The 27,587-nt window shown below is 42.1% G+C and overlaps 1 protein-coding gene across 1 annotated transcript; it reads left to right on the forward strand.

Moving 5' to 3' along the window:
- The first annotated feature begins 14,075 nt into the window (after positions 1 to 14,075).
- On the forward strand, positions 14,076 to 26,756 carry LOC135463541 (uncharacterized). The gene is made up of 4 exons (XM_064740801.1): positions 14,076 to 14,241; positions 16,839 to 16,910; positions 23,657 to 23,788; positions 26,367 to 26,756. Exons 1-4 carry the CDS (start codon positions 14,169 to 14,171, stop codon positions 26,606 to 26,608), a joined length of 519 nt encoding a protein of 172 aa, XP_064596871.1. The 5' UTR covers positions 14,076 to 14,168; the 3' UTR covers positions 26,609 to 26,756.
- The last annotated feature ends 831 nt before the right edge of the window (positions 26,757 to 27,587 follow it).

The following is a 27,587-nucleotide window of genomic DNA, read 5'->3' on the forward strand; positions in this document are numbered from 1 at the left end:
GTAATAAATAGTTCAGTTGGTTAGCGCGCTAGCACAGCATAATGACCCAGGAGCTCCACCAATGTGGCCGCTGTAGTTCAGGTCCAGCTCATTCTTGCTTCCTCCCCGGCCGTACGTGGGAATGTTTACCAGCAACCTGGCAGCGGATTGTCGTGGATTTCCCCACCGTAATGCTGGCCACGTCGTATAAGTGAAATATTCTTGAGTACGGCGTGAAAAAGCAATCAAATAAATAATCTTTTAATAAATAGACACTACGCTGTACTGAATACGTGGCCATAGTAGCTAAATACACGTTATGGCAATAGAACCTCGTACAAAAGGACCCAGCTAAACTCAGTACGTGGCAATAGTTGCTAAATACACGTTATGGCAATAGAACCTCGTACAAAAGACCCCAGCTAAACTCAGTACATGGCCATAGTAGCTAAATACACGTTATGGCAATAGAACCTCGTACAAAAGAACACCGCTAAACTCAGTACGTGGCCATAGTAGCTAAATACACGTTATGGCGATAGAATCTCGTACAAAAGGACACCGCTAAACTCAGTACGTGGCCATGGTTGCTAAATACACGTTATGGCTATAGAATCTCTTACAAAAGGACACAGCTAAACTCAGTACGTGGCCATGGTTGCTAAATACACGTTATGGCTATAGAATCTCTTACAAAAGGACACAGCTAAACTCAGTACGTGGCCATAGTTGCTAAATACACGTTGTGGCAATAGAACCTCGTACAAAAAGACACAGTTAAACTCAGTACGTGGCCATAGTTGCTAAATACACGTTATGGCAATAGAACCTCGTACAAAAAGACACAGTTAAACTCAGTACGTGGCCATAGTAGCTAAATACACGTTATGGCAATAGAACCTCGGACAAAAGGACAGAGCTAAACTCAGTAAGGGCCATAGTTGCTAAATACACGTTATTGCAATAGAACCTAGTACAAAAGGACACAGCTAAACTCAGTACGTGGCCATAGTTACTAAATACACGTTATGGCAATAGAACCTCGTACAAAAGGACACCGCTTAACTCAGTACGTGGCCATAGTTGCTAAATACACGTTATGGCAATAGAACCTCGTACAAAAGGACACAGCTAAACTCAGTAAGGGCCATAGTTGCTAAATACACGTTATGGCAATAGAACCTCGTACAAAAGGACACAGCTAAACTCAGTACGTGGCCATAGTTGCTAAATACACGCTATGGCAATAGATCCTCGTACAAAAGGACACAGCTAAACTAAATACTTGACCACGTTAATAGTTAAATACACAATGCGGTAATTGATCTTCATCTCAAAAGACACTACGCTATACCCAGGACGTGGCCATAGTAGATAAATACACATTGAATTATATAGGCAGGGTGATGTGTAGAACTTTTGTGCCAAATGCTTACTTTTTATTGGTTAAATATCGCGGGCTCCACCTTATAAGCCAATCAAAAACGCGTTGTGATAAATTTTCCACAACTTGATCACTACAACGTGTGATAGCATTGGTGGGAATCTGTATGTAGTATACCTGAAAGAAATAGTTCGGGCGTCTCCAAATGATTTTTAAGGAATAACAAAGCTTTAGTATATATAAATATAGTAAGTTAAAGGATAAAAGAGAAGGAAGCATTTATCACAGATTATGTTTCTGGGCTAAATGAAGAAAATTATGCCCTAGAATTTTTGCTTAAAAATTCATTTGGTGGGTATTGTTATACCTGTTAATTACCCTTCTGTATTATGCATATTTTCCGTCAACGGTCAGATTTTCTCAGAAATTGCGATGAAAAAAGGATGCGTTTAGAACAACTCCTGTATTTTCTTCCATATTTGACTTACAGATATATCCTGAAGTAATAGAAATTTGCAAGGAGCTGTGTAACTCTCCACATGGGGAAGAGATAAGTTCAACAAGACTAGGTAGATTGTACTGTCCTTCCTCCTGGATTATAGTTCACACACTAGGTGCATAAAAAAGCTTTACAGCGGTGAGGCATTCTTGTGCGACCAACCATGTATCTGAAAATATTAATAAGGTAATATGTACTTCACCTGACTTTGGTAGCTCACTAAAAATACGGAATTTAAATTCAGATGGTAAGTCAGCGATGCCAGGGTTCAAACTTGCATTTCCATCTTGTGCGGTGTCAGTTACGGTTAACTGAATGAGATATACACAACTTGATTAGAAAGCGTACATTCTGTCCAACCATCGATGTACATGTAGACTAATGTCTTATTCCGTATTTTCGTAACTCGAAAGTTACTTCCCTTGATAGACGGTGTCCGGGCAATTACCCATGCTATTGGCATTTGGATGCACCAGTGTAGTAGAATTGAATCAACCACGCAATTCAGTATTTTTCGTAATACATATGTTACTTCCCTTTTCAATGATTTATCTCCCTGGACGGGAGGTGCGTGTGCTTTATTTCAGTATTAAAACATATGGGGTGTAGAAAATATTGCCGTTTAGTTGCTAGTTTGCTTCTGTGCATTAAGAAACTCACAATGGTTCAAAAGTAATTAACCTTACAAGAAATTACATAGGTGGATTAGTCACAGTTAATCACTGTGGTTGATTAAATTCCACACTTCCTGGCACTTCCAAATGCAATTTGATAATTGCCCTGATACCTTTCGTCAATCTATGCATTACGAAAATGCGGAACAATACACTATGTACTAGCAAATGTGCCACATGCAGTACATCGGTCTTGAGTACTACCAGTAGAGTGTGCCCTCATCTTTTGTGGAATTATTTTTGACTTTACTCTTCTACTTCGTTCACTTATAGACGAAATTCTTTCAGGGCTCTCTCCTGGCGCATTTATAGTGCAGTTTCAATCCCATTAGGGTTCTCAGTGGCTCAGTTGGTTAGCGCCCTAGAGTAGCTAGCGCGCTAACCAACTGAGCCACTGAGACCCCCTGTTGGGTAAGAACTGCTGAGTGATTTTCACAATGATGATTCTTCTTCTATGTGCATATATAGCCTGTAATCCGTCTTTCTTCCCACCCAGTACGCCATACATACTGAATTTATCTCGTGTATGAAGCATCCAGAATTTATTTTGGTGGTTTGATGGGCCCTTGGGCCGCGTTGTTTGATCGGTCAGCTCGATCGACTGAAGTGCTGTCAAAGTCAACCCCTCTTCAAACCACCAAAATAAATTCTGGATGGTTCACACACGAGATAAATTCAGTATATATGGCGTATTGGTTGTACATGCAAGAGGTTACAGTCATTTGCGAAGTGAAATAACTTAGTGGATGGTTGGCAGTTAGCTCTTGACTTTCAGAGGCGACCAGTCGATATTTTACTAAAGGTCAATTAGGTTATATATATTAAAGGGACATACTGCCAAAAGAAATTCAGAATTATTGTGTTGGTTCACCATTGCACAAAAACGAGTTGCATTTGACCCCTAACTAAAACTTCTGAGCCTGTATTTTCCCAAAAATGTCAATTAAGAGAATCACAAGGCGAAATCCGTCACTTGTCTAATCTGTCCGCCCGACGACATAACATGCAAGTGAGACAGAGCAAAGATTCCCACAATGCAACGTTCGCTCTTGGATCGAACATGTAAACAATACGATAGATTGAAAGCGAATTCTAAGTCTGGTTAACTAAATACGATCTTCCTTTCTATCGAAAAACGTTTTATAAAGTACTCGTAATTTCCAACGATCTGCAGGGCAGAACTGAAGTTACATGGTAGACCACATAATTACAACATGATACAGTGTCTGACATTTCAAGTTAGCTTAACGTCTCCCGTTGCCTACACAACAAGGGGAGGTAACTGACTGAAAAAGACCCAGGTGCTGCAAATACGGCGACTTCAGTGAGTTGATGGTCGAAGGGAAACACCGAAAAAAAACTGAACATTCCATTGTCCACTCAGAGTTAGTAGACGTCTGAAAATCGCAGCTTAATGTAGAAAACGCCTATAATAACAGCACATTTTTTGCGACGTAGGCTGCTTGTCCCTTTAATATTGCACCTACAGACACCATTTGTGGAACAGTATTGACATTTAGTGCGGCCCATACTTCCCGATTTTAACTCCAGGGCGCGTCTGGGAATAGCAGACTGAATAGCACTCTGCCTAATACCTCCATTAATACTGCACCTACAGACATCATATTTGGTTCATTAATGGCACTTAATGCGGGCTATCACCTGATGCCTATACACGTATTTCTAACACCAGGGGACGCTTTTATAAATAGCAGTTTTTGATAGCAATCTGCCCCATTTTTCCATAAATACCGCACATACAGACATAACAGTCGACACACTTTTGGTAATTAATGCAGGGTATCAGGTTATGCCCATATTTCTTGATCCTAACACCAGGGGGCGCGCCCTGAATATCAGTCTAGCCCATATCTCCATAAATACTGCACCTACATGTACATACATCATAGGCTATCACGAAATGCCAATATTTCTCGATTGTAGAGTAAAACCAGGGGGCGTTTCTGTGAATAACACTCTGCATCGTATTTCCATTAATACTACATCTACAGACATCATATTTGGTAGATTAATGGAAATTTTTTTTTGGTGTTTTACGCCGTACTCAAGAATATTTCACTTATACGACGGCGGCCAGCATTATGGTGGGTGGAAACAGGGCAGAGCCCGGGGGATACCCACGACCATCCGCAGGTTGCTGGAAGACCTTCCCACGTACAGCCGGAGAGGAAGCCAGCGTGAGCTGGACTTAAACTCACAGCGGTGAGAGACTCCTGGGTCATTACGCTGCACTTTAATGGAACTTAATGCTGGCTGTCGCGTGATGTCCATACCTTTCCTTTCTAACACCAGGGGCCCTTCGGTCATTAGCAGTCGGAATACCCCACCACCTGCAGATATCATGTAGATATTTTATACCCTATTTCAACTACATGTATATGCCCAAACGATATGATCTGTATCTCCGAGATTTGTATAGTTTTTCCGTCGATCGTCGTCATTAGATCATGTCATGTGACCTTGTAGACCATGTGACACAAACAAAATGTCACATCAACACAATTTCGCGTTGTTTGTTTGGTCTCCTCGATCGTCTCGATCGTTGAAATTCGCTGGGGAGGACACTCTACGTGGACAGAGTGAAATCGTCGACGTATTTCTTCGCTAGTATCTGATGTTTGATGCAAAGGAATTTCGGGGCGGGCAATATCGCCAGAAAAACACACCGTCACTGGCGCGGACGTACTAGGCGCATTTTTAGAAATTCATAAAATTTTCGCCTGTACGAGCGAAAAAAATTTCAAAATCCCAGTACTATGCTGTAAATTTCCAAATCAGAAGTAGAAAACATGGTTGAAATTCAATTTATATAGCCATAAAAGAGAGAGCAATAATTCGCCAAAACAGCACTCCACCAAAAACGCCAATTTTTGGTTCGAACAAAGCATTTACAGACCGAAGATCGAAGTTAACAAGAATAATATTTTTCGGAAGCTTTCAAGTATATATTTCTGGGTGCCGTCAAAGTTTGTCTTTTGTTGCATTTTTTTTCTCATCTTATGTAATTATTTGATTGGTGTTTAACGCCGTACCCAAGAATACCTCACTTATACGATGGCGGCCAGCATTATGACGCTAGGAAACCGGGCATTTTATTGCTTTATTCTAATGAGTTACTCCACTCCAGTTTTCCTCTTCATAACCATTGTATAAGACAATGGGTTTTAACGTAATCATTATAAAGTTAAGCTCTTTTACAGTAAAGTAAATCTGGTTTCAAACTCTAAACTTTATTATTGTGATAAACAGTGTTTTGATACACTACTTCTTCGTTCCATGTAGGGTCAGTCTGTTGACTATCCTAACTCCATTTCATATGTAAGCATAAGAGTAAGATCTATTTACTTGCTTAAATTAACACATCTCTGCATTCACCTATGTTGAAATGAAACAAATCCATATGGCTGACTGAAAAATAGTTGGAAACTTCATTTTAAAAACTAACCAATACACTGGCTTAATCTTTGAATCTGAATTGTCAAAGAAAAACAACCTGCATGTGCAACGGAAAATTTTTTCATCAAAGACTAACTGTTTACGATCATGCATCACTCTACAAAGGTATTCTTGAGACAGTTGTTTGGTTTACTTTAAAGCTGAGTTGTCTCAATAAAAGTCTCAATATTTAGTATACATATATGAACAGTTTGAATCAAAGCGCATCTTAGACGCTTACTCCAATTACAGAGAAATAATGAACTATCGTGGTATACAGTTTGAATTCCGATACAATTCTCTGTCCTAGAACATTTCTCAGGTCCCTCCGTCATCGTTGAAAACTGTTGACTGCTTATCTTCACATGAATAAGTAGCAAATTTTTACTTTACACACTTTAGTTTGTGTTGAATGTTGTGTTAGAAATTATTCTTGACACCATTGATCAAGATCTTGGTCAGATGGTTAAGGTATATGTAGAGTCACTTCCACTCACTAGGACACACCAGGCGTGAGCTCACAGAAGGCATTGCTGGGTGTTGCCTATAGATTATGGGATAATCTAATATTGTTAACTTTAGGTTTGAATCTTCCACACATTTACATGCGACTGTCTACCACTGTGTCACGTGGCTTTCGTTAAATAGCCTCACTACAGTCCTGTTTCCTGCTGATGTCATACCTTTGTCTCGTTTTCGTCCTCGGTATGGCAACAACATGGCGTCCAGCTGTTATACATGTAAATGCAATCTCAACATATGCTGAAAGGACAATTTTAGAACGAGTTAATCTTCAGCACTGAAAGGTTCAAAATGTAACAACATTTTTGAACTGTTTTGCAAGTTACAGATATGAGTTTTTTTTTTTTATAATCGACTCTTGAAAATCTGACTAACTTTTTTTTCACTTGTGCAGTTTGCCACACCTGCTCACAAAATCATCACTTTACTTTAAGAACTACACGGACAAAGAACCTAGATCCTCTACTTGCTTGTTAATTATGACGGTCACCGTGTGTGGCTACATCTCTCGTAAAGCTCGAGTACGCGACGAAAACATTCTCTGGAATGAAAGCACTTAAATGTCTCACCTCTCCGCAATCGTAATAAAACACCTTATATAATAGCTATACTATCAGGTATGTTACCGATGAAGATGCAGAAGTATTTGTTATTAAAAATATGTATTTACTCCAACAAGCACAGGTATCTATAGTCTAAAACAGCATGATAAAAGAAACGATAAAAATAGATAAATGTGGCAACCACATATTAAGTGTTTTTTTCGCCAGTTTATTTACCCCACTCACTCTGACAAAGCACGACAAAAGATCACAGACAAGGTTTTGAAAGCACGTTAAACGTGTAGCCAAAAGCTTTTGTAGTGGAAAAGCATTGGGTACTGTCCCTGTCAATTATTCCGCCCATTAAATTCATTCGTCCGCCAACTACATGTAATTTCAGACGGTTCACACTTACACATAAATGTTCGCCATCATACCTGTGAAAACTCTGTTATGGAAGCACTGACACGTGAACCGATGAGTGACATCACTGATATCTGTTAGTCCCCAATAACGTTCACTAGCGGTATTTACATCTAACAAACTACAACCCATTTTTGTACCTAATTCCAGTTAACCCATGGTGTTAAAGGATGTCTACATTGCTACTACATTTTAGAATAAAGCCCTGATTGATGGAAATTGACAGGTGGCAATATTTCACCGGTTACGTGTGACTATTTGCCAGCTATCACACTGCTGTCGCTGCTCTGTCTTTTTAAGTTTGACGAAATATGGCTTGTAAAGTAACACATGGGACAGTCTTTCAGTGACATGACAAATGTCCTTTCTGTACCTCAGGCACGTCCAATTTCCTTCACGGACAAAACTCACCAGGAAAGGGAATATCTATCAATCTTGACCCTGGACAGAATATACATGTATGTGGATTCGAGACACTAACTTGTCAAAGCTCGGCGTTCCTTCAGCAATAAAACTCACCGTTTGAGCGAAAACATTCTTGGGTATGGCGTACAACAGTCGAATAATTTCATTAACCAAGGACTTGGTTAATAAACTTGTCAACCAGATAACCCGTTAATTAGGCAATCAACTAACCCATCGGTTAACCAGTCTGTCACACCGGTTGATCAACCTATCCAGTACACCATCAATTCATCGATCTGTCAACCACACCGTCAGCTAGACGAGCTGCTAAGTCCTTATAGTAATGATTCTGAGAGCTTAAATCGGTATAGGACGTGCATAAAACCCTGACTGACGTAAACTGACAAAAAGCCGTATTTCACAAGTTAGGCTACGTCTGACCATTTGCTAGCTGTAACACTGTCGTCGCTTTTCCGGTCTTTCTATTTATGCTGTACGACTTTATTTATATTGCAATACTTTTAGAATAGTTATTAAATCTGTCAACCAGCTCACCTGTCAACCAGTCTACCAGCCATGAGCAAGTAATTCAATCCGTATGCCAGCTCACTATGTGTAGATAATCAATCTGTCAACATAAAACTATGTTTCTGCCATGTTGTCAACAATTTCCGCAAATTCAACAATCTGTCAACCAACCCACCGATAAACCAGCCCAACACGGATCGACCACGGCCTTTAGATAAATCTGCCAATCGGTCCACCAGTCAATAAGTCAATCACTTCATCAATCGATATATCAAAAGTATATCGTTTACTATTCATGGATCCGTCAGTGTGTCTTGGAACCTGTCCATTAGTTATCCCATTTGTCAACCAGTCAACCAAGCCAGTAGCTATGCTACAGAGTTGTCAGTCAGTCCACCAGCTGGCTTAACAGCTTACCAATAGAGTTAGATAATTAAGCAGCTGTTTCAGAGGAAATAGTTTAAACTTTTTCGTTTTTCGTGCAGAGATAAATGTTTTCTATAAACTACATTACTATAAAGTACACTGCTTTTAAAATCGGTACAAGGCGGTTTATTTATTTCGTAAATTTACCCGAAATGTTTTCGATGACTGCACACTGTTTCTTATGGACAATATGATTAAAGACGTCATTGGTCTAGATTTTCACAAAATCCTGTTTTTTTCATAACAGTTAACTTACAATCACATCAAAACAATGCAAGAGGAACAGGGACACATCCCCAGCGAATCCGGGCTTATGCAGGCATACAATATAATTTAAAGCGTACATCAATAAATAAATTTATTACACGTCATTGACAGGTTTAGAAGTACTCAAAAGGCACGGGTGCACTGAATGTATGCCCCGAAACAGACATGCGTATATCAGCCGTCAGCCATAAGGACTTTCCGGGTCAATAATCGCAGGGTCAATTATCGCAATATCAATTCTTAAAACAACGTATAACACAAATCACCAAAGAACTCAGAAATATAAAGTGTGAAAATAAGACGGAATCATGCAGAGAAGCAGTCAGCAGTTTTTACCAACCAACCATTACGCTGTTCACTGAGTTGTTTGAATTTCTGATTAATAACACTTATGTAAGGAAACCCATATCAGCAGTGTATAGGTATCTCGATGGGTACAAATTCCCTCTTTTTGGCAGACCTATACGTGTCATCAGATAAATTCGACTATATGCAGAAACTACTAAGGAGTAACCGTCACCTGGCCTGATTATAGTTCCTTATGTTGATGATCTACTGACTGTAAACAATCCATAATCAAAGGCTGTTAAACATATTTATCGACCTCCGATGGATTTAGAGAAACTACAGACTCTCCTGATGGCACATCTTATCCGAACCTATATTTGTATAAAGACCAAAACGGTTTCCTTTCACGCAGACTCTACGACAAGAGGGATGGTTTAAGTTTTGACAGTGTGAATTATTCTTACTTAGACAGCAATATATGTAAGGGTCCTGCATATGGTGTGCACATGTCTCGCCTTGTAGCATTTCTTAGATTCGGCGTTTTGTGGGACGATTTCAATCAACGTCACAAGTTATTACTGCAAAAACCAGTGTGTCAAGGACATTCCATCTAACGCCTTCACTCCAAGTTTATTACGGTTACATAGAGTACAAGTCTGTTGTAAGTAAACATGGACAGAGAATCTCTGGCGTTTTGCTTCATGATTGTGTCTTAATTCCGCTTAACTCGGGACTACGAGCACAATATTCATTGTGTTAAGTTGAGTCGCAATGTTGGGCACATAAAACAGTTGCAAGTTATCAAAGCGCCACTGAGATACACTTTGTTATTAAACAACTGAATAAATTCTAAAGCATGGTACACGATTTGAATGCTGATTTCTCTCAGTCGCGTAGAACATACCTTGAGTCTTTCCTACACCATTTCAAACTGCTGACTGCTTCTCCGTCCTATTTTCGTACTTTTATATACACTTTTTTAGTTCTTTGGTGGTTTGTGTTGTACGTCTTTTTGGGGAATTCGCCTTGCGACTATTGAACTGGGATGTCCTTACTGGTTGACGGCTGGTATACGAATGTGTTTCGACACATAGATTCAGTATTCAAATCTTGTACCATGACAGAATACCAGTCGTCGATAACAAAACACGTATCTCAGTTGAGCTTTGATCGCAACTGTTTATTTATCCAACTTGGTGATCTAATTCAACACAATGAGTATCCGGTCCCTAGTCCCGGGTTAAACGGATTTATGTTCTAATTCGCCAACTCAAACGAACAAAAATCATTTGTCATTTCAACATACACTTTATTGGCTTTAGGAATAATCAGAGCTCGCCACACCTCCTTCCTGGCGTGCATACCTGTGTAACAGAACGACAAAACGGTGGTCACAAGCAAAAACGGCTTTCATAGATATCGGGCGCCGCCCAGGTAAAACCAGAAATAAACACCTCAAAAGGAAAACTCCGGATTCCTTTTTCCGTACTTAAGCTGCCAAACATCTGCATTCTGGATAGCGGAATTCACCCAATATAACAAAATTGTTTTCAGAACAGATCCAACACAAGGTTTTCCCTTACATCCTCTCCTTAACCATAGTACCGGCTTTCCGTAAGCAAACCTTGCATCCGCCAATGGTCAAAAAGAAAACACCATGTAAACCCCAAAGACACAGAACCCATAAATAACCGTGCACGCCAAGAGTTTAGCCACTGACTGTGTATGTCCATGGAGGTGGGGGAGGGGGGGGGTAAATTTGTAATGGCGTGTACCCGCCCTAATTGGACGATTTACGCCAAATGCCTGCTTTTTGGTATGCGGTCTATATATTTGTAAACTTGAAAAAAAACCTGGTTAAATCTAGTTAAAACCTGTGGCAACAGGTAAGTAAATTTGCCACGACTTGGAATACTTTGTTGTGGTTTTCCATGGGATTTACAATCGTCTCCACTCTAGACTGACGGATTCCTAACCTACAAAGATCAGTGCGTAAAGGACGACGGGCGTCCGTGTGGCGAACGCAATGCAGTAGCAGATGGGGGATCGAGTCTTCTACGAGATACTCTTCGCACAAACCCGAGTCGTGGTTAGCAAAGCGATACAAATACAAATTCGTGGGTAGGCGGCCGGATAAAATCAGGAAAACAAGTTTTTCATCCACGCGATGATTAAGTTTGAGCGATTATTTCATATTAATCGAGGGATTGGCCTGGTAGAAAAATCTACCCTTGTTTGAATTATTCCAGTCCTGCCGAAAAATATCAACGCGTTTGGTTTTGCTATTGCTTAGTGCTTCTTGGATTGATAAGGGAATAGTGTGGGAGATACCTGGCAAAAGATAGAGCCTGTTTTGCTAAGGTATCAGCAAATTCATTGCCAGGGACACCGATAGGGGCTGGTACCCAGTGAAGTGAGATATCAACCCCTTGGGAGCATAGTACAAGTGTTGTATTTCATACACAAGTGCAGAAGACTTTGTCCACATGTTGTTACCCACCGACTGTAGCGAAGGCAGAGAGTTAGTCAAAAAGAACGACCCGGACAGGTTTTAACTCGAGCCGAAAATTCAGGGCACATATAATGGCAGTGAGTTCAGAAGTAAACAAAGAAACGAGACTGAATAGTCTGAAGGATCGGTTATATTTCATTTCAGAGACGCAAAAAAAGGATTCACCTACACAATTACTGTCTGGGCATTCAGACGCATCTGTGTATACCTCTAAGTACTTACACCAATTAGACTCAATATGATCTTCAACACACAGCGACGACATGCATGGGTCGTCAGCCTTCTTAATTTTGTTATGTAAGTTTGTGGAAATAGAGGGATACAATTTCCATGGCGGGGAGTCAGAGACAAAGGAGGGCTGAATGTTTATGTCATTACATCGTAAAGATGATGATATCTCTTTGGACCTCAAGCTGAATGACAACACATTGCTATCTTCATATAACCAATCATAATAGGAAGGTTTGATTGCACCAGATGCGGAGTGTCGATGTACATACACTCCACTGTGCCATTATATAGTCCAAAGCATTAGCATTATCCATACGGCCTCGCAGTGTTCCATACCACACACTATAGACAGTCAACTAGCCACTCCACATCAATAATAGCACTCGCTTCAGCACCGATAACCACACATATCAGTCACAAATCAATTCATCAGTGTGAAGGTCAGTAAACTCTATCGAACCCATAACAGAATATATGTTGTGTATGAAAATGCACAATTAATTCATATGTGTATACCAACTTGATACACATACGAACATACAATAATTCATTACTTTAATATATACATGTATTGCCAACGTGGCGCTGTGTTCCAATCATTTCTTCATTTTTAGTATGATATGTGTAATCTCGGGTATGCATCCGAGGTATGGAGTCCACGCCTGAATTCTCTTTTAAAAGATGGGAAGAGTGCAAGGCTGTTTTACACATAAAGCTATGAACTCATTTTCGTAGTAGCTAGCAGTAAGCTACAGAATAGTTTTCTGAGTTTTCTTTCAAGTCTATGAAAAATGTGTCTGCCTGAATGGTCCGGTGAGTGGATTTTATTGCGGAGATTACATACATACATGCATCACAGGGTTTTCCGCTAACAAAGTTGAAGACGCACCTTCAGTTTCGGTGTAACGCGTTTTTTAAGACGCCTGCATTATGTCCTTTTGATTCCCAAACGCTGTGTTTTCATCTGTTTTTTTATCAAGGTGGTTCTATATAGATCCATATCTTGCTGGCTGTGTTCGAAATACATTTAATATTTTTCCATCTTTATCAATAGCAGATCTGTCGCTGGTGCATGACGGTACACCCTTTATGTATTCTGATTCAAAAGAAAAAAGACGTTATGAACAAATAAGCCGTGTGCCCTTTTGCCATAAGCTATTCCCATGTTGCCGTACAGTTTTTTTGGATAATAATACACCAGTGGTTCTCCATATTGCGTATTCATATCCTACGTTGTAAAGCTAGGTAGGTCCCATGTAAAATGTGATGATTTTTTAGTCTTTGTCACGAATCTGTGTTTGTGAACTCCACGACCTTGTCAGCCTTGTTCAGGACGGCAACCAAGCAAACCTGTGGGGAAACATTGTCAGGTCAAAAAAGACTAAAATAGGAACGACTGAAAAAGAAACAACAGCAGTTTTAAAACAGGACTTTACCCAAACAGCAATTGTTCAAAACTATCACTACGCAACCATTAATAAACAGATCATGGTCGCCTGCTGGGACATTTATTGAGATATTGCAATGAAATAAAAGTATGTTACCTACAGATAACGAGTATGGTTACTCCAGTATCTAGGTCGAGCCATGTGGGACAATCATCTCTTCAGGTGTTGATTACTGTCCTTTTCAAAATGTATAGCCGACGTGCCATTTGAACTCTAATATATACGTGTTATTCATCATATGCATTTAAAAGCAATGGACCGTGTTTAGGCTATTTGAACGCGGAGAGCAAAGGAAAAGAAACATAGATAATGCGTAAAACTAAAAACTTAAAATATTTCTAAAATCCATGCTTCTAGTTTAGATATGTTGCGTGTGCCCCTACCCCACATAAAACTGCCTGCCCACGATTACCAGCTATTAGTAGCAGGCAGTCTAGTCACGTGACACAGCTTTGCACAATGGCTGGGATTGTTGCACAATTCGGCACTATATCGCAACCTGAGCACCATAAAGTCGTCATCCACCTTGTCGTAACACACAGTTCACGGTCACAAGAGTTGGCTGCTGGTTAATCACGGACAACATGGCGAAAGACATACTGGTGAAGATTTGTCGCTTCCTGTCCATTCTCATGATAATGTTGAAGCTGGTGAATGGTAAGCGTGTTCGGATTTATCTCGAAAACATTGATGTTTTGAAACATTGATCTTTTATGGATGGTTAGAGGCGAGTCATACTTGTTTATTGTTGTCGATGCTTTGGTGGACAAAGGGAAAACAGGAAAACTTTTCGATATGGTTTAATGCATATTCGTTAATTCTTCCGAATGAAACAAAAGGAAGACATTTATGGACAGTGTAACGACAACATAGCATTTTGAGTAACTCTAAACCCGTAACGTCTAATCTATCGAAGTGATTTATATTCTGAACTATAAAACTACTACACATCGCCATTTTTTTCAGGTAACAGCAAGAAGATATCCAACATGACACAAAATCAATTTTCGACATTTCATTTGAATGCCATAGCTTGTCTAAAATTTAGACAAAATTGCCGGTCTTAATTATACAGTCAGTCTCAAATTTCTTTACCAGTGTTTTAGGAAAGTTGGCATAGCCCTACAACTGACTGGTTATATTTCATCACAGGCTACACATTCTAAATGTGTATGTGAGCATTCATTTATCTTTCAAATGTTAGAGCGTATACTAACGTCGATTTTACAATAAATGGCCTCCATTTAACGTTTCTTAAACTGTCCCAAACATACCAGCCGTTAATCACTCCTTCTAACCTTGGGTGTGGGTCTGCCGCATCGAATGTTGCACATGTTTTTTCCGGCATACATGGATAATGCTGACTACTTCTATTTCATTTGACTTGTTTGATTGGTGTTTTACGCCGTACTCAAGAATATTTTACTTGTACGACGGCGGCCAGCATTATGGTGGGGGGAACCCATAGGCCGTGCGAAACCCACGACCATCCGCATGTTTTATGGAAGACCTTCCTACGTTCGGCTGGAGAGGAAGCCAGTATGAGCTGGACTTGAACTCTGACTGCTTCTACTTCGAGCTAATAAAATCAGGAACACAGTCAGTGCCATATCTACATAAATTTAACGGAAGGTAGTTACCTGGAACTAGAAGAACGTAGTTGGCAGTTGAATTCCATCAGTAGCCAAATCGTGCAGACAATAAAATTAGGGACACATTCTGTGCCAAATACACATAAGTTTAGTGGATGGCAATAAACGTGGTCTTTGGGAATTCGACTCTGGGTAGTGTTTTACCAACTTCAGGCCTGAACACTGATTTGGACTTACCGAAGGCAAGTAAGCCGCCCCGCGTGATTCATTATACTGATACGGGTCAACTAGTCGTTGGGCTATCTCCTTAATGCTTAACGTCAAGCGGGGAAGTTACAATTTCCTTTTTATGGTCTCAGGTGTGACTCGACCCAGGATTGATCCTGGATCTACCAAAGCGGACCCTCTACCAACCGAGCTATCGGGGCCGGTACAATCAGTTGAAAAAAAAACAACGTCCAGAATATAGATCCTTTAGCCGAATTAGGCCGAAAAGATATGGATCTGTGTTAATTACAATTCATTGGACGTCACTGACAGGTAGAGAATAAATAAATGCGCTGGATTGTCATCCATATCTAATGTGGCGGTGAGCCCTCTAATGGGCTTTCACTTGTCGCCAATTTTTCAAAAACACTTCTTTCTGATGAACAATATGTCATATGATAAAATGAAGACATACACCTCCTTTTTTACGGTGTAGCCGGAAAATATACGTCTGTCCAATGTCAGAACTCGCACTGACTGTCAAGAACCAAACCACTTCAGTATACATTTTCTTTCTACAATCATGCAACTTCTGATACTACGTGGATACATACAGTTTCTGTGCACATTCATGCTATTCTTCTTATCAGATGTAATTGCAAATAGTAATGAGCCCGCAATCAAGCTACTTATCGCATTTGAATACACACAGTCTAAAGATCAATGTACATGTAATCCTCCCAGAATACTCAAAATTTCTGTAATTAAAATCAAACCGCTTTCAATCAAATGTAATATTACAGTCTGTTATGGCCGCTATTATCAAGCCCTACAAACATTACCAGATCCCATTATTTCTGATGATAGAACGTCCTGCCTGTCTATATTCTCGACGTTTTCTTTCAACTGGTTGACTTGTTTTCGAGCCTTTTCCCGTTTATTTTAGTTGTAACCGTGAAGAAAATAAAACCACGACTGAGCGGTGCAATGTCAAGTTGACATACTTCCGGTTATTAGGGGTCAGTGAGCAATCGATTTGATTGAATATAATTCCCGTGTTGTTGTTGTTGTTATCATTTGTGTATTATATGTCATAATTTGAACTTTGATATCGAATTCATGTCTGGAATATTCATTGTCTGCCCGGCATCATTGAAAACTGATGACCGCTTCTCACTTGTGAATCACCGGCTTTATTTCTTATTTGTATAATTTCTTACATACCTTTGTCTTTGGGTGTTAGTGTTAAACGTTGTTTTGGAAATGGATCTTGCGATTATCGACTGGGAACGCCCTTTACGGACTACGAATGGTATATGAATGTCGGACTTTACGCTTATATAAGAGCTTATAAAAAACACTGACCGTTTCCAATGTCTCATTAGCCAGTCCTTATGCCAGGTGTACGCCTATCGTGTTTGTTTACTTACTTTGCTCGTTTCTGTTATACTTTAGCCGGCAAATGCCTTGAAGCCTGTTACACTGAAGAAGCTGTACACCCAACTGAACCCAGCCAGACATGTGTCCGTAAGTTGCATGGTTATTTAGACAATACATGAAGGATATACTTCTGGGTTGTGTTTGAAACTTCCGGGCGAGTCCGAAAAAAACAACAACAGACTACTATAGAGTTTCTGTCGAGAAACACAAATGTTACGAAAACGTTTGCGTATTCCTAAATTCTTAATTTATGTGGTACAGCTTACAAAGCTATTGAATTTTCTACAAAACTGGCTTTATCAGTAAATTTTTATTTTCACTATGCAGAGAACATTTTTCTCTCTAGATCAATAAGTTAGCAAAATTACCCAAACATTTTTGGAGGAATTGACCTAGCCATTATAGACCCAGTACGATCATTGACGACTAGTATACGAGTGTCTATTTCGACGCATATACTGTGACGATTTTCATTTTCATCTCAGCTGTCCAAAAAAATACAAAGCTGATATCTACTGAATTGCGGAAGGCATCTCAGTTATTGCTATGTTTCACAAGATGAATGCTTATGCAGCCTCTATAATCAATTGAGCACGGATCAGATAATGGTCGTTACCCACGTAATACAGACGTATCTTATAATTTTCGTATAGGATGGTTTCTATACGCATCCCCTGAATATAGTTATACTTCCGATGTCTTCATCCAAAAGGCCCTCTACTGGGAAACTCTCTGAACTACCCTCGGAATTTTAGCGTCACGTTACTACTACGTAAAAGTTGCAAAGAAAACGCTGTAACGAAGATCAAGTTCTTCGCTTGGAAAGACTGTCGATACCCTGCAGGATTGCTTGTTGCATATATTTTTTTATATAAGTGGTGGTCGTGATAGAAGATGTCGCCTGTTTTGTCATGAACTCTGCTCTTCGGCCTTGTTTGTTGATTGTAAGCAGTATTTCATTGCCGTGTTTGCCTCTTCCTCCGTCTTTCCAATGACGACGGCTCCAATGATGACGTTAACAGGGAAACTATAGGCCTCGCTAGGCATGTTCTGGGATTCAGTCTGGCATTCAGCTGAGTAGTAGAGGCAGTACATCAAAAAGGGGAGTGCTGGTTGGTAAGGTATTACAGCCGTCAGGTGGGCAATAAATATTTCCGGGTAAAGGCGGAGAACATATTGATTTTACGGGTGACAGAGTCAGGGACTAATCATCACACCGGGAATCTGTTGTAAAATGGGTTTTTAATGACCGACACTTGTTGTGACAACGGAAGGGCTACATGTATATTCTTATCCCAAGTGGTTAGGTCATTGCAGTTGTTGGGGTGCTGCACGCCACGATAGGTTGACAGACAGCCTGATCGACTTTTCGTGAGCAGACAGCCGTATTTAGGTGCCGTGGCCAGTCTAGCGACTGGCTGGGTTTGCTCGAGCGGGCATGTCTGTCAGTCCCGTCTTCGGCACCTAGCTACGGGTGGCTTTGCACCCGTAGCTAGGTGCCGAAGACGGGCTGACAGACATGCCGTGAGCAAAACAGCCGTAGATAGACTGGCCGACTTGCCGTGAGAAAGCAGTCGTAGCCAGGTGCCGTGGACGGGCTGACAGGCTTGCCGTGAGCAAAGCAGCCGTAGCTAGGTGCCGTAGACTGCGTAGACAGGCGATTCGACTTGCCGTGAGCAAAGCAACCGTAGCTAGGTGCCGTGGGAATGCTGACGGACTTGCTCTCAAAGCAGACAGTCGCAGCTAGGTACCGTAGACGGGTTGACGGACTTGCCATAAGCAGACAGCCGTGGCTAGGTGCAGTGGGCACTCTGACCGGAATGCTGTGAAAAAGCAGACAGCCCTCCATGCCGTAGACAAGCTGGCCGACTTTCCGTGACCGTTGGTATACATAGGGTATACCGTGGGTGCCGCAGACGGGCTGTCCGACTTGCCGTTATGCAGATTGCCGTAAGTGCCGTGGACGGGCTGAACCACTTTCTAAAGGAGCAGGGAGCCGTGTATTTTTTGTTCAGTCTGGCAGATAGTGGCTGTCTCAGAGCAGCGTCGACAGAGCAGTGAAGCATACGATGTTGGGAACACCGTGTCTTAAATTTGGAGATAAAAGTAAAGTCTATGCCGATCTGATTTGCACAGATCTCGATTTGTGTACGCGTGGCGAGAAGCCTGAATTCAAATAAACATCTTGTTTGTTTTATTGTAACTACCACTCTCAGTACTTATTTCATACTCCCGGTTTCCCACGCCCTGAATCAAACTTGGCTTCCTGGATTGGCTTGGTCAATGCCCAAAGTCGCCCCAACGACTTAAGCGCTATTTTGGTCGGCATGGAGACCTTTTCCTGGAGATAAGTGGCTTGGGGGGGGGGGGGGAAATGCTACAATTGATGGCAGCGGTGGGATAGCGTTTCGTTGGCAATTGCAGGTAAAAGAGATCTGTAGGACAGCTCAGTGGGACTTGCACTGGCTTTGAGATGGCTACGAGCAGTTTACTCGACATTCTTTTAGAGGTGTCTAATACATCTGCTTGTTCCATCTGCGGGACTGAGCCAGAATTCCATTGACATTATGAAATTGTCAGTTCACGAGCTTTATCACGTTTTGTCCATGACAGGGGCAACAGATGTCCTCGATGAGCAAAATGAAGCAGAAAACCGGGTTGCGGGCGCCGGGAGTATTGCTTCAGTCAGGTAATGGAAATCATTGAAGAAGTGAGAAGTTTGGGTGACACTGAATCTTCTGGCTTGCACTGTTTCCACAGTTGTTAATGGCTTAAAGAAAAGTGCTTCAGAACGCAGTGGCTCGGATTCTAAGGGTGCTGACGTGCGTCGGCCGCCATGAATAGGGTGACACACCACGCAGGCGAAAGGGTCATTGTAGGGGTGTGTACCCTGACAACATGTTAGATTCTCCCGTGATCGGCGGCCGATCGTCGAGGAGCTCTGCGGAAGTGTGAACATATGACGGGATAACTGCTTCGGCTATGACTTAGTCCATTAAATGCACTGCGCAGCTGTTAACGGGTGTGAATAGAAAGAACAGCAGTGACCTTTGCCAAGTTCTGCTCAGCAGGTTCTGGCCAGTTTCGAGGCAGATCTTGGTAGTGTTGATTTTCATTACTTGACTAAAGCTTTGTAGAAACTGTTCGCCCCACAGAAACAGCTTGGCTAGTACAAATCGCAGCTTAGTCAGATACCGTCAGAGAGACGGGGCCCTTCCAGCACTTGCTCAAGCGTTGATCAGACAGCCTTAACATGCCTGAAAGCTGAAGATGAGTTGCAAGACATCTTGGCCAGAGATCAGTTCTTGGAAGAAATGAGCGATGAACTAAGTTTTCAGGCCTGGAAGACGAGACCACGGACTTCGGTGTACCTCTTCATGCTGCTGTGGAAACTGATGCATTTAGGGGATTCTCTGCGTTGTAGGGCTGTACCTACTGTGAAGGCAACAGCAGTACAAGAGGAGAGTGCAGCCTCACTTTCTTCTGATGATGAGGCTGATGGGCGACATCTCAGTGATAGTATAAAGTCATTACTGAGAATCGGCCCTGTGGACGCGTGGCGATTATCATGGTGGTAGATCTGGAGGGCGTTAACGCGGCGGTTCACAGTCGTCCGGCTGTTGGCGTTGTGACAAGAAGGGACACTTCAAGAGGGATTGTCCGAAAGTTCCCAGTGCCACGACAGAAAAGCCAAAGACATCGATAAAAATCCACAGTTAGTACAGAAAGCAACTTTCTCTGGGAAACAGAGCTCTATTCCCCTCGGACAATCGGGATCTGTTCATACGTGGTGCTGCGTTGACACTCTGTGTATATTCTGAACGATCGTCTGGAACCCACAGTTAAAATTCACTTGCAGAAGCCTTCCTATGCTACTCTCCACATTGCAGACTGTACTAAGATGGGTTTGGAAGCCGAGGCTTTATTTAAACCCATGTGGAAGACACAGAAAATGTCTGCTGGTGGACTTAGATAGATGCCTCTGCTACAGAAGGAGACAACCTAACGCTGAGACGGCATTGATATCACGCCACGCTGATTTGTCTGCGAAAGTTGGCACTGACCTGCGAAGGACCACGTTGGTGAGGCATCACATTAAAACCAGAAGTGTTCCTCCGTGAACAATTCCTTCGCGACGACCCCCTGTTCATTTGAGAGAATTGATTGACCGAGAGGTGAAAGATTTGCAGCAATGAAGTATCGTCGAACAGTCCGTAAGACCATGGTCTGCATCTGTCTTGCGTGGCAAAAAGAAAAAAAGGTGTTGTTCTGTGTTGATTACAGATTGCCTCAACAAGGCCACGGAAAAAGATGCGTGCGTTCTCATGCACATAGACGGCGCTTTGATTGTTTCACAAGAACTCGGCGGCGATGTCATTCCTTGCTACGGACACATGGAGATATCCCCTGAGGATAAGAGTGAAACGGTCTTTGCTACAAGAAAGGGTCTGTTTCAGTTTCGCATCATGCCCTTTGGGATATGTACAGCACCAGGGACGTTCGAGCGTTTTATGCAGGTCATTCGTGCTGGGTTCCATTATGATACCGCTTGATGTAGATGAAGGATATCACTGTCCTCGGGAAATCGTTCGATGAAATGATGGAACTGTTGCATGAAGTGTTTGGTAGACTCCACCGACGCGGTCTCAGGCTGAAGCCATCAAAGTGCACCACTGGACCAAGAACGGTAGCTTATCTAGGGCGAAAATGTGACGAGCGAAAAAGGGAATCGAAATAGACCCGGAGAAAGAGAAGAGCGTGAGGAAATGGCCTATAGAAGTTCGAAGCGCAGTTATTATAGGCGATCTGTCCAGGGCTTCGCATCGGTTAATACTCCTTTGCACAAACTTCCAGAAAAAAGACTAACTTCATATGGAATACTGCCGCAAAGAGTAGTTGATTCCTTGCAGCTGAGATTGACTAACCCTCCCATTTTGACGATGCCTTATTTCGAACAGCTGTTCATAATCTACACCGATGCCAGCAATTTCGGATTCGGGGCAGTACTCTCCCAGAGGATGAATGGTAGAGAAAGAGTTGTGGCATATGCCAGCTGAACATAGCTGTGGTTCACTTTGTAAAGTGTTTCCGGCACTATTTTGTTCCGTACTGACCATGGGTCTGTACAATGGAGGTGGAACATCCGAGAGCAGATGAACGGCTAACTCGGTGGATCCATCTATTAGTTTGATGTTGAGCATCGCCTCGGCAAGAAAAATGCCAATGCAGACGCAATGAGTAGTACAATCTGTTGGCAGATCCTCCGCAGAGTCCCGGAAGGGCAGTCCGAATCCCTGAAATTCAGCCTATGGAAGCAGCTTTTGCTCAAGTACAAACAGAAACTGTGGAGTTGAGGCCTCTAGTAGGTTGGGTTCGTGCAGGACACGGCCCTGGGTGGAAAGATGTAAGTCCATACGGGCAGTAACCCAGAGTTTGTGGAAGGGCTCTAATCTCCTAGAAATGACAGGCGCTTTGCTAGCTCGGCGTTGGTTGACAAAGCAGGGTAAGACAACTATTAAGCGACTGTTGGTGGTTCCAAAACCACTGAGGCTAAAAATACTAGCTGAATGTCAGGACAGTGTATCGGGTGGACACCATGGCGTTTTTAAGACGCTGAATAAGGTTAAGATATGATGAACGCTTGGCTTGCCTTCAAAGCGATGTTCGACAGTGGTGTAGAACATCTGCCGCGGGCGCCGTGCTAGACAAGCAGGGCAGCTGTAACGAAGATCAAGTTCTACGCATACGGACCAGTAACGAGACTGTCGATAACGCGCAGGACTGTTTGTTTCATAAATGTTTTTAAATAAATAGTCGTCATTATAGAAGACTGCCTTTTGTGCTCTACCTTTTTTGTCCTGAACTATGTGCTTGAAGGAAGAATACACGGCCTTCCTTGTCGATTGTGACCCATTTGCTCTGGTATACGGGCTCACCGACTTGACGTGAGCAGATAGCCGTAGCTACGTGTAGTGGACACACTGACCAGCTTGCTGTGAAAGCAAACAGCCTTCGGTGGCGTGGACGGCCTGACCATCTTACTGTGAGCAGACAGCCGTGGATGCCGTAGGCGGGGTGACCAATTTGTGGTGAAGCCGACAGCCGTAGGTGCAGTAGAAGGTCTTATCGTCAACCGTAGTTATACATAGCGCTTTCCGTAGACAGACTGACCGACTTGCTGTGAGCAGACAGCCGTGGGTGCCGCTAAAGGGTTTATCACCGACTGTCGGTATATATAGCAGATACCGTGGGTACCGTGGGTACCGTGGGTACCGTGGACGGGTTGACCGACTTGGCGTGAAGCAGACAGCCGTGGGTGCCGTGGACGGACTGGGCCACTTCCTGTAGGATCAGAGAGCCGTGGAAGTCGTGGCCGGTCTGGCAGATAGTTGGTGGCTCGAAAGCAGTGTCGACGGTTGAAGCGTAGGGTGTAGGTCCCCTTAACGACATAAGCACTTGTTTGGTCGGCCACCCGTTCAATAAGTGAACTATTCTTGAGTACGGCATAAAACATTCATAAAATAAATAAATGAATATTTGCGTCAACCTACGTTGGTTGAACACCACCTATAGAGAGCTCAAATTTTTTGATTACATGTTGGAATGTTCGCTATTAACGTGCCAAAGTTTGATTCTCTTCCTTCCACATAAAATTGACTTCTACTGTAGTTTTAGATATTCGTGCTCTGTAAACAACAATCAGATTACAGGTTTTAAAGACATTGTAGTGGGGAGAACTGCATTGTATGCAAGTTCGTGTAGATATCCCCATGACTTGTGTTCATAAAAATAGCATTTTATAAAACAATATTTCTCACTTTTTTTCTTTTAAGTCCACGGTATGTGCTCCATTGATGGTGGGTGCCACGCTGATGGGGCGGTTAATCCTGTCAACAGCTGTGAGCAGTGTGATTTCAGCAGGAGCATGTTGGAGTGGTCACCCGTTCTCTATGAGTTGAACAATGGTAAACTGACTCTCATTTTCCCAGCTACTTTGTGATGTTCGTTACTATTTCCTTTCTAAAAACCGCCAATGACCTTGCTGAAGTTGTTCTTTTCTGTCAAAACTTTAAAACATGACCCTGTGGCGATTCACTGGACGTTGGTATAACCTGTCTCTGTGAAAAGTGGGCACAGGCACTACCGAGGAAAGAATAAATGCACTCCGGTGCCCGATTGGTCGTGCGTCAGTTTTGTAAGCAGAATTGGCGAGGGTCACCCTTGGGTTGGGCCTTGGCTAAGGATCTAAAGTCGGCGACTTTGGCACCAGTGCGGTTGCAGTGAGTTTAAGTCCAACTTATGATAGCTCCCTCTCCGGTCGTAGGAGGGAAGGTCTGTCAGCAGCTCGCGAATGATAGTGGGTTTCCCCCGAGTTCTGCCCGGCTTCCTCCCAGCGTAATGCTGGCCTCAAGTGAAATATTCTTGAGTAAAGCAATTGAATCACCAGTCTTGTCAAGTAACTTTGGTTACATTGTAGTGCTTAAACATTTACATGAAGAGCTGGAAAGAAACGTTAACATAATAAACTGGCAAGAGAGTGTATTTTACTGATTAAGTGTGACCATTTACGAGCTACCACGCAATCCTCGTTGTTCTGGGTTTAATCTCTATGCTGAAGTCCTACAAGGTTACAAATATGTGAATGTAACGGTACAGGGCGTTAAATCTAAAAACAACGCCCAAGGCCCATGTTTATCAACCGCCATAATCTATGCGTCGAAACAAACATTCGTATACCAGCCGTCAATCCATAAGGGCATACGGGTCAATAATCACAAGGCAAATTCCCAAAAACGAGTTACCACAGGACAAAGAAAGTGCATAAAGTACGAAAATAGGACGGAATCATACAAAGCGAAGCGGTCAACAGTTTCTAATTATGTAAGAAAGACGCAAGGAATGTTCTAGGCGACTGAGTGAAATCAGTATTCAAATCATGTTCTACCATGACAGAATATCAGTTGCCGATAATAAAATAAGTATCTCAGTTGCGCTTAAATTCCAACTGTTCATATATCCAGAGTGGCGATCTAATTTAGCACGATGAATATACATTTCCTAGCCCCGGGTTAAGCACAATCATGAAGTAGAGCGCCAGAGATTATGCGCGATCTGTCCATATTTACTCACTAGAGAATTATATTTACATTACTTATGTAACATTTAAGAAACTGAAAGCGTTTGATGGAATAACCTTAACACACTAATTTTGGCAGTTATAACTTGTGACGTTGATTGAAATCGTCACACAACACGCAGAATCTAACAAATGCTACAAGGCAAGATTTGTACGCGCCATATTCAGGACACTTTGATGTCTTGCTTTTATCTCACATTCGCAATGTCAAACTTGAAACTATCCCTGTTGTCCTACAGTCTGTGAGATAGGACACTGTTTTTGTCTCGGTACTAATATAGATCCAAGTAAGATATACCATCTGGAAAGTCAGTGGATATCTTTGAATCCATCGAAGGTGGATAAATACAGGTATCTTTTACAGCCTTCGCCATTTATGGATTGGTTAAAACTAGCAGATAATTAAACATTCACGTTCAGCAACAAGTAAAATGTTTTTTTAAACTGATTTGTACACTATCAAACAACGTATCAGTTACATTTTTAGTTCTTTCCTGTTTTCAGTTTGGTATTTTAATCACTTACAATTTTTTACTAAAATCATAAAGGGCCTAATAAACACGACCCCAGGAAGAAAATGGCCAACCCAATATAATGCTGAGTGGGGCATCATGTTTTCGGGATAATGTAGTATTGCAGGTCACGCATGTGAATATTCCAGCATTGAGAGCAGCCTGTTGCTTGTGGATAAAGAGTGCGGTTTTGCTGTGCCATAGTAGGATGGGTGGAAAACGTTTTTTCGTCCAGTGGTTAAAGATGTTTGCCTTTAAATCATTCTAGACACAGCAAACGGGACGTGCACGTTTGAAAACCATCATTGGGGAGGCAATTTGTACATCCCCCGATTACCACTGCTTGTGGCGCATTGGAAACACTATAAGCCATCGAGTACGTTCGCTTAGGCGTTAGCACACTCTAACATTCTGTCCGTGGCTCAGTTGGTTAGGGCGCTAGACGCAGGAGTATCTCACCAATGCGGTAGCTGTGAGCTCAAGTCCAGCTTATGCTGGCTTCCTCTCCCGCCGTACGTGGGAAGGTCTTTCAGCAACCTGCGCATGGTCGTGGGTTTCCGGTGGGCTCCATCCCGGTTTCCTTCCACCATAATGCTAGCCGTCGTATACGTGAAGTATTCTTGAGTACGGCGTAAAACACCAGTCAAATAAAGTAAATAACTTCGTTGATGACTACCGTCAAATGTGGGAAAGTTCGTCTATAACTTACCCAAGTCCGGTTTTTTATTTTTATCCCGAAAACTCCAGTTTTCATCCAGAAGTAAAGCTGACCCCCATCCTACACGTGAAAACTCCCGCAGCATGGAGTCATGCAACAATAAAATGAATAAATGAATGGACTTATTTAGTGTGACCAGGTGTTTAACCCGTTGTACTTTTCTTCGTGTTTAACAGGTAAGACCACGACTTGTGGGGAGTTCTGTAACTTTGTCCAAAATCAGGCACCTGATCTCATCTCACTTGTTTGCTCCTACCCGGGTTTTGTAAGTGCGAACAACTTCAACAATATGTGTCCGTTGAAGGATACGTCGTCACTGAACTGCCCAGCGGGAGGAATAAAGCTGACCAAGTACAAGGCTATGTGTAGTCACAAGACTGCGCTCGAAGCTTCTGCAGACCCAGTGGTTTGTCCATAGCAGACAATGTACAGCCATCGACACCATTCCGGGCGACGACACTTACAAGATTAATAAACCGACTGGTACGGACTTACATGAGAGCACCTCATAATAATGGAAGTAATTCTGAAAACTTATATGTTTAGTAAACACATTTCTGAAAATTTAGGACTTTTCTTGTTTTTAAACAGCTGTTAACGTATCTTTCTCGCTAGCTGGTTGAGGAATTGGTGAGCTGGTTAACGGTTGGTTTGCTGGTGGGTAACATCCAGTTTGACAGATTGGTTAATTGGCGGGTTGTTGGAGAGATTATTTAACTGATGAGTTGGTTGATGGGTTGGTTAACTAATGAGTTAGTCTCCCACAGTCTAGATTGGTGTACCCATGCGTCAAAACAGACATTCCTAAACCACCCGTGAATCAAAAAGGACGTTTGAGGTAATCGCAAGGCCAAATTCCAAATCTACTTATAACACAAACTACCAAATAACTAAGAAAGTATATACACGTAAATATAATTCATACGTACAGCATAGAGAGTAAAACCAGAGCAGCGACGACAGTGTGATAGACGTACAGCATAGAGAGTAAAACCAGAGCAGCGACGACAGTGTGATAGACGTACAGCATAGAGAGTAAAACCAGAGCAGCGACGACAGTGTGATAGTGGGTAAATAGTGTGATAGTGGGTGAAATCCCGCCTCTTCCTCAGTTAAGGTCCCTTGACATTGTATTAATGTGATTGTATGTTAAGTGTGATCACAGCACAGTATTTTGAGTAATTCTAAACCAGTTACGTCGACTTAGTTCCAATGAACGTGACCTTAAGCCATGGCGTGTGCTAATTGCTACTTATTTATGCATTTACAAGAACAGATAGAAGTAAAACTCTGAATGAGGTAAACTGACAGGAAGCCGTATTTTGCCAGTTACGTGTGGCCATTTGCCAGCTGTCACACTGTTGTCGCTGCTCTGATCTTACTCTCTATGTTGTTCT

This window comes from Liolophura sinensis, chromosome 3 (assembly GCF_032854445.1).
Source record: "Liolophura sinensis isolate JHLJ2023 chromosome 3, CUHK_Ljap_v2, whole genome shotgun sequence".
Lineage (NCBI taxonomy): Eukaryota > Metazoa > Mollusca > Polyplacophora > Chitonida > Chitonidae > Liolophura > Liolophura sinensis.